The sequence below is a fragment of the Talaromyces atroroseus genome (assembly GCF_001907595.1).
Source record: "Talaromyces atroroseus strain IBT 11181 chromosome Unknown scaffold_2, whole genome shotgun sequence".
NCBI lineage: Eukaryota > Fungi > Ascomycota > Eurotiomycetes > Eurotiales > Trichocomaceae > Talaromyces > Talaromyces atroroseus.
This window is the reverse complement of record NW_017971434.1, coordinates 1,404,245-1,416,359: the sequence shown is the minus strand read 5'-3', so window position 1 is coordinate 1,416,359 and position 12,115 is coordinate 1,404,245. Positions and strand designations below refer to the sequence as shown.

The 12,115-nt window shown below is 48.7% G+C and overlaps 5 protein-coding genes across 5 annotated transcripts; 2 read left to right on the top strand and 3 right to left on the bottom strand.

Annotated features, from left to right (window-relative positions):
* UA08_02625 (hypothetical protein) lies at window positions 1-1,431 on the bottom strand (the record flags this gene model as incomplete). The annotated part of the gene is made up of 1 exon (XM_020264687.1): window positions 1-1,431. One exon carries the CDS (start codon window positions 1,429-1,431, stop codon window positions 1-3), a length of 1,431 nt encoding a protein of 476 aa, XP_020122032.1.
* A 686-nt stretch (window positions 1,432-2,117) lies between these two features.
* Window positions 2,118-3,803, top strand: UA08_02624 (hypothetical protein; the record flags this gene model as incomplete). Its single annotated transcript, XM_020264686.1, has 3 exons — window positions 2,118-2,364; window positions 2,424-3,426; window positions 3,503-3,803. The coding sequence occupies 3 exons, from the start codon at window positions 2,118-2,120 to the stop codon at window positions 3,801-3,803; spliced, it is 1,551 nt and encodes a 516-aa protein (XP_020122027.1).
* A 227-nt stretch (window positions 3,804-4,030) lies between these two features.
* On the bottom strand, window positions 4,031-4,747 carry UA08_02623 (hypothetical protein; the record flags this gene model as incomplete). The annotated part of the gene is made up of 1 exon (XM_020264685.1): window positions 4,031-4,747. The coding sequence occupies one exon, from the start codon at window positions 4,745-4,747 to the stop codon at window positions 4,031-4,033; it is 717 nt and encodes a 238-aa protein (XP_020122026.1).
* A 350-nt stretch (window positions 4,748-5,097) lies between these two features.
* On the bottom strand, window positions 5,098-8,111 carry UA08_02622 (hypothetical protein; the record flags this gene model as incomplete). Its single annotated transcript, XM_020264684.1, has 4 exons — window positions 5,098-5,211; window positions 5,269-7,820; window positions 7,885-8,003; window positions 8,062-8,111. 4 exons carry the CDS (start codon window positions 8,109-8,111, stop codon window positions 5,098-5,100), a joined length of 2,835 nt encoding a protein of 944 aa, XP_020122029.1.
* Window positions 8,112-10,909: 2,798 nt separating this feature from the next.
* UA08_02621 (hypothetical protein) lies at window positions 10,910-12,072 on the top strand (the record flags this gene model as incomplete). Its single annotated transcript, XM_020264683.1, has 2 exons — window positions 10,910-11,113; window positions 11,170-12,072. 2 exons carry the CDS (start codon window positions 10,910-10,912, stop codon window positions 12,070-12,072), a joined length of 1,107 nt encoding a protein of 368 aa, XP_020122028.1.
* Between the last annotated feature and the right edge of the window lie 43 nt (window positions 12,073-12,115).

The window sequence follows — 12,115 nt, the reverse complement described above, 5'->3', positions numbered from 1 at the left end:
TCACTTAGATCTCGGTGCTGCAACGTCAAAGTCGAAACGGTCGGGGATTCTGAGTCCTGCATCCAAATGACCTTGCATTTCTAGCAACGACACGCCATCCCGAAAGAGCCACGGGTCTCTTGTCTCTCGTTGCCAAGCCTCCATATCTTTCCTCATCTGTGAAAGGACATCTGCATACGCCGCGTCACCCGCAACGTTATTCACCTCTCTTGGATCCTTTTCCATGTCGAAGAGTTCTTCGGCAGGGCGGTTAATGTATGACTCTAGCGTGCGCCATCCAATCTTGACCGGTCCGTCAACGTTCCTCATGCCCTCCCATGACAACGAAGCATAGAGATCTGTTGAGAAAGGGAAGTCCAGTTTCCAGGCAATGTTGCGGTGGTACTTGTACCTGGTCGTCCGGATGAAGCGAGTCGGGTAGTAATTTGTGATTTCGTGGAAAGTGTGCGAACCAAACACCTTGGCCCATTCGTCATCAAGCAATGTCTTCGTCATGATCGGTAGAAAGGATTTACCGCACCGTGTAGGAGACTTGTTCTCTGTGTCTGATGATGGCTGGTATCCGGCCCAGTCTAGGATGGTTGGCAGAATATCGATATAGGACACCATGTTCGGATTAAGATCTGGTGTCATGACTCCGGGCTGACGGACAATAAATGGCAAGCGTACGCCGGCATCATATAAGGTTGTTTTGGAATTTAAAAAGGGTGGTCCATTGTCACTCATGAACATGACAAGAGTGTCCTGGTCATGTCCGCTTTGCTTCAAGTGTTGCATGATCAAACCAAAGCCTCTATCAACTCGGGCAATAGATCGATAATACTCTGCAAGTTCTTCGCGGACCTCTGGAATGTCACTTAAGAAAGTCGGCACAGCAACATTATTACTATCATACAGCGGATCCTCCGCTGATACGGCCTCATCTCCATTGCCGAATCCTCCACGAGTATGGTCACGATGCGGGTCCATGTATCCCACTGTGAGGAAGAATGGCCGCCCGTCTTCTGAAGCACTCTTGAAAAACGCTTCAGCCCGCCCAGCTACCCAGTTGACATCACGCGTTGGGCTTTCATCAACTATCTCCCATGGGTAGATGGACATAGGCCCAACATGAATCTTGCCGATTATGCCTGTCAGATAGCCGTGGTCTCGCAAGAGCTTCGGTGCTGTTTCCACATGATCAAACGTCATAAAATGGTGTGTATAGTGACTCAGCCCGTACTGTCCATTCTGATGTGTGTGCAGTCCGGTATAGATGACAGAGCGGCTGCCACTGCAGGATGCGGTGCTTGCAAAAGCGTTGTCGAAGACAGTCCCTTGTTCGGCAAGACTATCTATATTTGGCGTGCGGATGGTCGTGTCTCCATAACATCCCAGGGTTTTCCCAAGATCATCTGCAATGACGAGCAGGACATTCCGTTTGGCAGGCATCGCTATCTATGCCCATGGCACGACTTCGTTTTCTATGAAGGGACTGTGACTGTCAGGTGGTAGAAATCGTCGTGCCGGAAGTGGATGAATTGATCAACTGGCTCATGACGAGAAGAAGTCTCCTGCAGCATTCTCCATGGAGGGACCGACCGATCATGTGACAATTGCACAATTCAGCCGACTCAAGTCGACATAAGGGCGACAAACAGTCAAACTTTTGACGTGCCTGATCGGGGAGATTTGACAGCCTGAAATTCCTCCGCAGTCAGAAATGTCGAACGTTGGGAAAGTATGTACCTTGCTTGGCGCGGCCAATCGATAAGCGCGAAAATCTACCCGCTCGCCTACCAAAAACTTTCCGCGCCAAAGTCTCTTCTTCAGTACTCAAATGTTTCAAAGTATCGAGGGCCCAAAGCCTTCGTGAGCTTCTCTTCGTGATGCTCTCGTCAGTTCCAATATGGGCGGATTGGATTGTGCACACACATGGCATCATTTACACTTGCTATTGCAAATAACTTCAATGCGTCTTGCGTTCTCTGCCCCTTGGGTATATAGTCCGACATGGTCTATCATCATGGCAGCTTCCTCGACCTGGCGTGACGACGGAACTTGATTGAAAGCTGTCTAGATTGGGGAAGTACGGCTAGCAGCATACGGGAGTGTCTAGTATCTGACTAGACGTCTCAATGGCTCCTTTCGTCAAGAATAACCGCATCTTATCGCACTTTACTCCAACTCTCGGAGCCGCTGTTGGCCTGATTGCCTTGTCAAGCTTGAATTATGGCTTTGACAACCAGGGGATTGCTACTAGCCAGGCGATGACGGCGTACAAGAAGCAGTTTGGCACATACAATCCAAGTACCGGGGCTTATGCCATCCCGACTTATTGGACCTCCCTCTTGAACAGTCTGAATTTTATTGGGTTCGCTGTTGGTATGTCAACGTCTTATCTACTCTTAGAGCTAGCAAGTACTGATATCCTGGTCGAATAGGTCTCTATGGCGGCAGCCTCGTCAACGCCCGTTTTGGCCGCCGTATGGCAATGTTTGGCATGTCTATCTGGGCCATGGTCTCAGCCACAGTTCTTATCAGTGCATTCAGAATTGAGCAGGTGCTAGTTGGACGAATTTTGAATTATGCATACGTTGGAATGGAGCTTGCTACTTGTCCGCCATTCCAAGCAGAGATTATCCCAGCTCCTATACGAGGATTTGCGGTAGGCACATATCAAACAAGCTTGCTACTTGGTGGTATCATCATCAATAGCGTGTGCCGGGGCACATCTGATATACAAAGCAATTATGCTTGGAGGATTCCGTTGTTCCTATTCTACATTGTTCCGATAACTGTGGCAACGTGCGTCTGGTTTATCCCGGAATCGCCACGCTGGCTATTGTTGCAGGATCGTCGTGACGAAGCGCTGGACTCATTACGTAGACTTCGCGGTGCTGAGAGGGAAGAATACGATCCTAGGGAAGAGCTTGCTCTCTTACAGAAGTCACTCCTAGATGAACAGAATCAGGGAACGTATATGGATCTGTTCCGAGGCAGCAATCGCAAGCGGACACTGATAGCCATGGGGACGAACTTCTTCATCCAAGCCACAGGTTCCCCGTTCACTGCAGCTTATGGAACCCTCTTCGTCCAATCGCTTCACTCATTGAATGCGTTTAATTATTCCATCATGAGTTCCTGTATCAACACATTTTCTTGCCTTGTGTCAATCTGTATTACTGACAAGGTTGGACGCCGACCTCTTTTGTTAATTGGCTCCGCCTTGCAGGTGGTGTGGCTGTTCACGATGGCAGGAATCGGCCTTAACGACAACCTGACCTATTCTCAAAATCAGGTCATCATCGCAGCGACAGCTTTGTCCTCGGCCAGCTTGTGCTTCAGCTGGGATCCACTGAACTACATCATTACCACCGAATTGCCTGCATCAAGATTACGCGACAAAACCCAACGTGTTGCGTCAATTGTCAACATTGCTACGAAGTATGTATTCGGTCTTCTTCTTTTCCGTAAATGAATACTTTGTTTCCCCCATATACTGACCAGCATATTCCCCTAGTTTTGTCTTCTCCTTCAGCACACCGTATTTGCTCAATGCGCCATATGCGGATCTTCAATCTAAAGTAGGCTTCATATTCGGCAGTCTCGCTGTTTGCTCGTTCATCTTTGCCTATTTCTGCATACCGGAGATGAAAGGTCGGTCACTCGAGGAGATCAACCAGATGTTCCAGGATGGTGTTTCTATTAGAGATTTCAAGAACTGCCAACACTCGGCAAAATATGTAGAGGGTGAAACTGATAGCAAGACAGATGTGGCAAAGATGGAGGTGGAAACGAGGGCGGAGACTGATATCCCTTAAGCTGTTGAGCTAGGTTAAGTATATGTTGATATGGGTCTATACGACATTCATGTTAAGTACATCTCCTGCTAGTATCAGTGCTCAATCAATCAGTAGGTAAATCGGTGGATCTGCGAAGTACGGCGAGAAATGCTTGATGTTTGACAGAGTAACTAGTTGACTAGTGAAAGTGATACATCCAATGAAGAACATGATTGACCAGGGTGAGTTCATAATTGTGCTATCCTCTAGGGATTAGCAGTGAATATCATTATCAACCCGCTCCTCGCACTGTATTTCTCTCCGCTAATATCATCCGGCAAGAGATCCTTATCGCCATTTGCAATCAAAGCCTCAGCAAGCGTACACCTACCACACACCTCAAACCCTAGATTCCGATACAAGCGCACCGTAGCATGGTTCTCCGGTTTGACCATCAGCCGCACCCAGAACTCACGCGGATCTCCTCGATAAGAGAAGGAGAGATAATCCAACGCCTCCTGGCATAACTTCTTTCCGAGTCCGCGGCCACGATGGGCCGGGAGCGTGAACAGGCTCAGCATCTGCCATAGTTCCTTTCCCCCGTGCTCCGGTGGATTCTTCTGTCCCGATTCATCGGGTAAAATGAAGTCTTCCTGGCTTAGTGGGCCGCGCAATGTCAACTGACCAACCCATATGCTGCTCTCTTCTAAAGCTGGGGAGTGGGATGTATCATTGTTGTTGTTATTGTTGTTATCTTCAAGCGGGGTTGCGGCGCAGATGAAAGTCTCGCTCCCGCTCGCAGCGAGACGTGTAGTCCATTCGCTATCGGTGAGGGTAGATTCGAGCTGGTAGGTAGATGAAAAGGAGCCCGGTGCAATGGAGAGCGCTAGGAGGCGGAGTTGTTTGTACTTTTGGGCGGACAACGCGATTTGACTATCCTTTTTGATGCGAAAGAAAGAGTATGTGTATTTTGGGGTAGACATTTTGAGAATACTTGCAAGCGTCAGAATATTCCAAGGCTCTTTTACCTTTTTTTTTTTTTTTTTTCTTTTTGGCTCTCATATTGTGGTCGCCAGGATTATCCACTTTTAAGAGGAACCCTAATTACATATCACTAATCCAATAATAATTTTAATTATCACGTAAATTGTAGTCACAGCTAGAAATAGAAACAGATTGGGGGATATAAGACCTGTATGCTAATATAACATTCGTAATATGGATCCATCCATAAATCATATACACTCTCAGTTCATGGTGAAAATGGTACTCAAAAAGGACATTTCTCTCGCTCCAACTCCTTCAAACTCCCTCAACTTGACTGGAGAGGGGATCATGCTGGCTGCATCAATTTCCAGGTTGCTGCATCACAGGTTACTTCTTCAAAGGTATGCAGAACCGTAAATCCCATGGCTGTGAGACTGTCAAAATTGCCGTCGCCGTCGACCTGTTCATGGTTAGTAAACACAAAACAACGTCAAGAACACATGCGAAACAAACTTACACAGTCAAGCATCACCGCATCGGCACCTGATTTCCGAACTTGCTTGATCCCTAATAAAATTAACCCCTGCATCAAAGTCGCATATTCTCCGACCATCGGCGAGATCACAGGCGACGAGACCCCTCCACCGCCACCACCACTACCAGAACCATTGCTTTGGTTATTCGTCTCCTTTTCCTTGTTTTTCTCCTTGTCCTTCTTTTGCAGCGTTGGTATATACTCTGCGATAGCCGATTGACTATTGTATATCACAACACTACCTAGTATAGCCCCATCCTCAGGTCGCTTCGCACGAATGATGCCCGAATGTGGTGCTCCGTTGAGTGCCATCTTGTATATTTCCATCACTCCCTGTCGGGAGTTGGTCTTGATATGATCGAAAATCGATTCTGCGTACTCCCAGCCGTATACAAGATCGTAGTCAACGTCGGTCGTGTGGAGGCTTTTTGCAAGTCCTTCCGGTGGTGTCCACGACGACAAAGGCCGCAGCAATACACTGCATACAGGTCGAGAGAGGGCCGTATTCCATCCCAATTGAGCAAACCATTGACGTAGTCTCTTACGCTCCACTGGATTACCGGCAGGGATTCCAAGGTATATATTCGGCAAACGCGAGCCTAGTTGAAACCGTTTCACTCCCTTTCTCTGCAGCAGGCTTCGAATTGCTCGGTTGTGTAGTGAATGCCCAATTGATAGCTTCCGTCTTGTGGGATCCACGATTATTGATCCAATGACCCCTGTACCCGTTGACCTGAAGAAGTACGTTGAGCAGAACCCGTACAGTGCCTGTGTTGTGCTATTTCGCACCACAAAGTGCGCTTCCTCGATATCGTCATTTCGAAGGAGGAAACTATGAGCGGACACGCTTGTTAACTCTGCATGCGCGCCACTCTCTCGTACAGTGTCCAACAACGCCTCAAGACCTTTACTGTCGCGTTCCTCGTTCCATGCTTCGACTAGCCAATGTTGCCGTGATTGGTGTATTTTCTGGCTTCGGCTAATTGTCCCTGGTAATGACCCCGTAGGCGAGAGTTCCCCGTAAAGCAACTTGACTAGCGCTTGAAGCGCCGTCTCTGTGAAGTCATAAGTACAGATATATGTACTGATAGATGCGTCTATGGCAAAGTCGTATGGCGAGCTCACCGCAACCACAATTACGGGTTTCTCGCGTCGCTCACCTGTCTGTGAAAACTGTGATTTGCATATCATTGAGACATGTTTGGTAAACCCATGTTGATAGAGATTCCGATTGGAGTCTGCTGTTAGAATAATAACAGCGCCGGCTCGGTCAATGAGACTCTCGTGGATCGGGCGCACTCCAGTAGAAGTATAAGATGTATGCAGTACTCGACCAGATCGCTGACGGGCCAGTGCTCGCCCAAATTCTCGAAAGACGCTCTCACCGCTAGTGATCGATGAGCTTTTTTCCGGATCAGGGGAAGTATTCATAATGTTTTGCATCGAACGCGAGACCGCCGATGCTGGCAACGGCTTCACCAATGGTGTCAGGAGCAGAAGCTCTTCATCCGGGTCTAGAATTTGTGGTAATGGGAGTAAGTTATTGGTATCGCGAACGAGAGTAATTGAACTGTCGTACGCGCGGGTTGAGAGACTTGTATGCGATGGCTGCATTTTAGTCAAGGTGCTGATGCCTCCAGGATTCAAAGCTTGCTCCCACGACGTGCAACGAGCCTTCATGGCAAGAACCCTTTGAAGGGATTGTGTAATCCGTGAGCGGCTAATCATGCCATTCTCGACTCCTAGTTTGAGTCCATTGAGCGCTTCTAGCTGGAATGGATAAGAGCGACATAGAAGGATCGTATCACAGCCAGCTTTCATTGCCATCACAGTGCCGCCACCTACACCGATGTTATGTGTGAGTGCCTCCATTTCAAGGCATTCGGACACCACGACTCCGTCGAACTTCAGGTCTTTGCGCAATAAACCATCCACCACTTGTTCTGAAAGACAGGCGTGCATGACATTCACTCCGGCCGAAGAAAGGGCCACTCCGCCCACCATCATTGCGTCGAGACCATTGGCTATGGCATTTCGAAACGGGATCAGAGCACTTAGACTCAACTGTTCGAGGGACTCTGTAATCACGGGGACATCGGCCTGAGACCCGCCAAACTCTAGGTTGCCATACGAGGGGAAGTGTTTCCCGCAAGTGACTAATCCTGCTTCCTGGTACCCTTTCATTGACTGGACGCCGTACTGTGAAACCTCTTGAGGGTCGTCGCCGCTAGTTCGCACGCCAATAGGTTGGCTGCGCAAGTTGGTCAACACATCTAGTACAGGGCCTAGAATCCAATTGACACCGACGGCCCTCAGTTCTTGGGCAGTTGCGGACGCAACCTCGTGGGCAAGCCTTTTAGAGCCTGTTGCGGCAACGCCCATGGCACTGGGAAATTGTCGGATATATATCTCATCATACAGGCTGTTGACACCTCCATTCTCTTGGTCGAGAGCGATCATTAGCGGAACTGGGTGGCCTGCATCTCGGGCGATAGTTTGTAACTCCAAAATAAGCCTCGTAGTTTCTTCAGCAGCTAGTTAAAGGATGCATTAGCCTTGATCCTTGTTTTCTCCCTCAGCAGCAATGACGTGGCCTACATTTAAGATTTTTTGCAGTCAATATAATACTGCCCACATGATAATCTTCGATTAGCGATCGAATTTGGTTGTCCACCTCTGTCCCGTCAAATCCCATCATAAATAGCTGACCCATCTGCCTAGACCGTAGAGTAGTCAGCATTTATTGCACGGTTGAAGAATCAATCAATTTCTTACCTGTCTAGGTTATCCCATATGGGGGGCAGTGCCCCGTCCTTAGGGGCCATGACGGCCCTGCGCGAGGGATTGCCAGCTCGCACAGATGTCACAAAGGATGGAAATACCGTGGATACCTATGCGATGTATGTAGCGGTGGTGGATAGATGGATGGCGTTGGAAGCGATGCGAGTAGACAGCGCAAGATATCCTAACAGGTCGCGCAAGGAGAAAGGAGCTCACAGACTGTCAATGATGAGGGCTGCCAGGGCGTAAACTAAGCGCGGCGCGACAAGTCGAAATAGCGAATCTGTGGCAGATTCACGATGAGTTGTGCTGTATGGGAAGCTGAGCAGTGAGTGGGATATTGGTTGGCGTGTAAAAGAGAATTAATTACTGAGCGAGGAGTCAGAGTCACTAACTCGCAGCTAATTAAGTGAAGTCGTAGTCGGAGTGGCACCGGAGACTAGAGGAAGCTCCGTGAGAAGGCGCGGCGGCCTCTTGTGAGATAAGACAAGCTGTCTTATCGTTTGCTTGGAGAGCAGCAAACACTGCACTGCACACTGCACTCCGTATAGAGCAGGCCAAACAGCAGAGGCGCAGTATCAAGATCCGCCTGAGTTCATGGGTGATGTCCCTGACTGTTAGTCGGTTTGGCTGCCTCAGGACCGAAGGGGGGAGGTCGAAACATCGCAGCTCACGTGTCAGATAAGCCCGATTGGGCCAATCCCAATGGAGGAGGCCGAGTCACCTGATTCGGGCTGCGTATGATTGGCGAACGGTGGAACCCCAGCTGGCCAGAAGAAGTATAGCGCCTGTATCCCCACTGCGGAGAACCCTTTCCTCGGTCTCTCCTCTTCTCTTTCCGTATTAGATCGATTGGGGATGCCTGGCCAGAGTTTTCTAACTTCAAACAGCTTGGTTGCCCAGATGGACGTTTGGAATCCATTCTTTATGAGACGATGTTCACCTCTTTCATCTCCTCAGTATCATGCACTGTAATATAGCATCATTGCATCCTTGCCGGAGCTCTTTATCAAACAACTTATGTCGTTTTCCTCGTACCCTTCATAATTACACAAGATGACAAAGTCCCAGATCTAAAATCTCTAAGTAAAACCATCAGATCTCTACGGCATGATGAGTCTTCCATTCGATTTTGTTGCCTCTAGCTATATAGCAGGCATTGGCTGACTTATTCTAGGGACATCAATTTTCGCTCGGCCTCTCGCTGCACCTCGAACGAAGAATATCTTGAATGACTTTCCAGTTCAAGGACTTTTGGGAGAACAGTGCACCACTGCAGTTACTTTAGAGCCTCTAAACATGCATTATCTAGACATTAGATACGCGCTTTCTTCATACTTCGACAAGCATGCATAAGACAATTGGAGAAGCTGTCATCTGATTGGCAAACCACAGCTGGCCAAAAGGGGTATGGCGCGGCATCTCCACTGCGGAGAAACCAGTCTGCTCCGTTCTATGAATATTTGATTTTTTACTACGGAGTGATTGTTCAACTAGGTACGCATCTTGAATCTGGGATTTCGATAAAACTAGTGGCCGAGTATTGTCCGACAGCTGCAGGAAAGCCGCCTCAGAAAGCACCGAATTGATCATCGAGAAGATAGATTGCAGCACCAAACATCAAAGCATCGTAGATTTCGTAGTCATCGATGCATGGAACATAGATAGTCCGATCAAACAGAGACAGACATAATCAATCGCTGCGAAGTGCTGTGGTTTATACAAAGCTAACTCAACGCTTTGACACAAAGAGTGATACTATACAGTAGTTAATACTGAAAAGACAAGACTTCTAGAAGATGCAACAGGCAAGAATGAAACCGTTGCAGCAAATGTCACGTTGCTCTGCTGGATGCAACCGTCCATCGGGACCGGCTTGGCGTGGCTGGATGCGGTTAGCGGTATGTCTGTACTGTACCATACCTTGTACAAACGTCATTCAATCACTTGAAGAGTATTCTCTATGTATAAATATAACTAAATACATACACAGGGAAATAAAATATTAGTGGGCATACTGATGGGTCGAGAAATCTAGACTGGTAACAGCACTAAGCTATACATAGCCCAGTCCCGAGTTTAGGGGACCGATATGCATCGTCTGTATTTATCGAATACCGATGGATACACCTGCACGCTGGAGATTGGACTATGGAAGAGTATCATGTGTAGTGGATATATGTTAAATGATGCTGTCTGCTAATCTCACTGTCTATTGCTTGAGTAATATACACTATTGAATATCCATATTCTCCATCAGACAGAGTGGGCTGATTGATATCGTAATTATTACCTGAATAGTACGTACGATGGAGCGTTACACCAGGCCGCAGGCAACCCAGAGAGCCTTCTCACGTAGTAACTATGGATTCATGGAACGTATTGTATCTGTTTTACAGCGAGTGCTGCTATATACAGAGACATGACGTGTGGCAGGAGTAATTTACTGTATGGTCTGGTTCCATGGGCAAATAGCTGTTACTGTCTTCGGTCCCATGTAACTTGCTTTCCTTATTTTCTCCAACCTCTTTAAAAATAACTTTTCTTTTCTCTGCTTGCCTTTACATCCTACACATCTGAAATAAAGGAAATACGCTGAACATATTGCGATCAAGGTCAACGTGCCGGCATCCCTCATCTAATCAATTCTTATCGGAAGCTCAGCGGGGGTGACGTAGTTCGCCGCCAACTTTGAACCTGCAGACAGAATGTAAGTAAGGGATGGATGGGATGACAACCACCAATTCAGGCCAGTCTCCTAACCAATTGATTGCACAGGAGAGTCATTATCCGTGAAGACCCTCGCGGAGTCTCGGAGTACATCGCCGAATATATAGTTAGTATGTATCGCCTTTTCCTCTTTGCGACAAGACAGCGCAAACTAACAAGAAATCAAGGCCGCATCAATTCGTTCAACCCTACGCCTGAAAAGCCGTTTGTGCTCGGTCTTCCTACCGGTAGCAGCCCAGAGATCATCTACCGCATCCTCGTGCAAAGGCACAAGGCCGGCGAGATCTCGTTTCGCAATGTCGTTACCTTCAACATGGTCAGTTTGATGCACAAGAAGATCAGAACGAACTTCAAGCTAATCAAGATAACCAGGACGAATATGTCGGCATCCCGCGCGACCACCCCGAGTCCTACCACAGCTTCATGTACAAGCACTTCTTCTCGCACGTCGACATCCTGCCGGCCAACATCAACATCCTGAACGGCAACGCGCCCGACCTCGGCGCCGAAGCCACTGCCTACGAGGCCAAAATCGCGCGCATGGGCGGCATTGAGCTGTTTCTCGGTGGCGTCGGACCAGACGGACACATCGCCTTCAACGAGCCCGGGTCATCGCTGACGAGCCGCACGCGCGTGAAAACACTGGCCTACGACACCATCGTTGCCAACTCCCGCTTCTTCGACAACGACATCAACCAAGTGCCCAAGAAGGCGCTCACAGTCGGCATCCAGACCATCATGGATGCGCGCGAAGTCGTGATTGTGTGCACGGGCGCCCACAAGGCGCTCGCTTTGCATCACGGACTCGAAGGCGGCGTGAACCATATGTGGACGCTGTCGGCGTTGCAGCTGCATCCTCACCCGCTGATCGTGGCGGATCGCGATGCCACCATGGAACTCAAAGTGAAGACGGTGAAATACTTTGAGTCGATCGAGCAATCGGGCACTGATGCTCGTACCCAGGGCCCACCATTGGTGTATCGCCCTCGCACTTACGTGCCAGCTCCATTGACGACTTCTTCGGGCGTGACTCCAAACGGCAATGCTAATAACAACAGCAGACCCACGTCTGATCCTTCTGTGACTGCTCGTGCCCTGTTCCCGAAAGACCTCAAGATCAACACGGACATGCACCGCTCTGCGGCTGATGAGGACGGCGAATTGACGCCGGACAGTATGTCGTCTCGGCTGCTGGATTCGGCCGTTTCAGGCTTGGATGCTGCTCTGAAGGGGGATTTGTTGCCCGAGTCGATGGCGTCGAGGGTGACGGTTTAGAGATCTACCGGGGTGTGTTTATAATCAGTTTTGTTTTTATTAC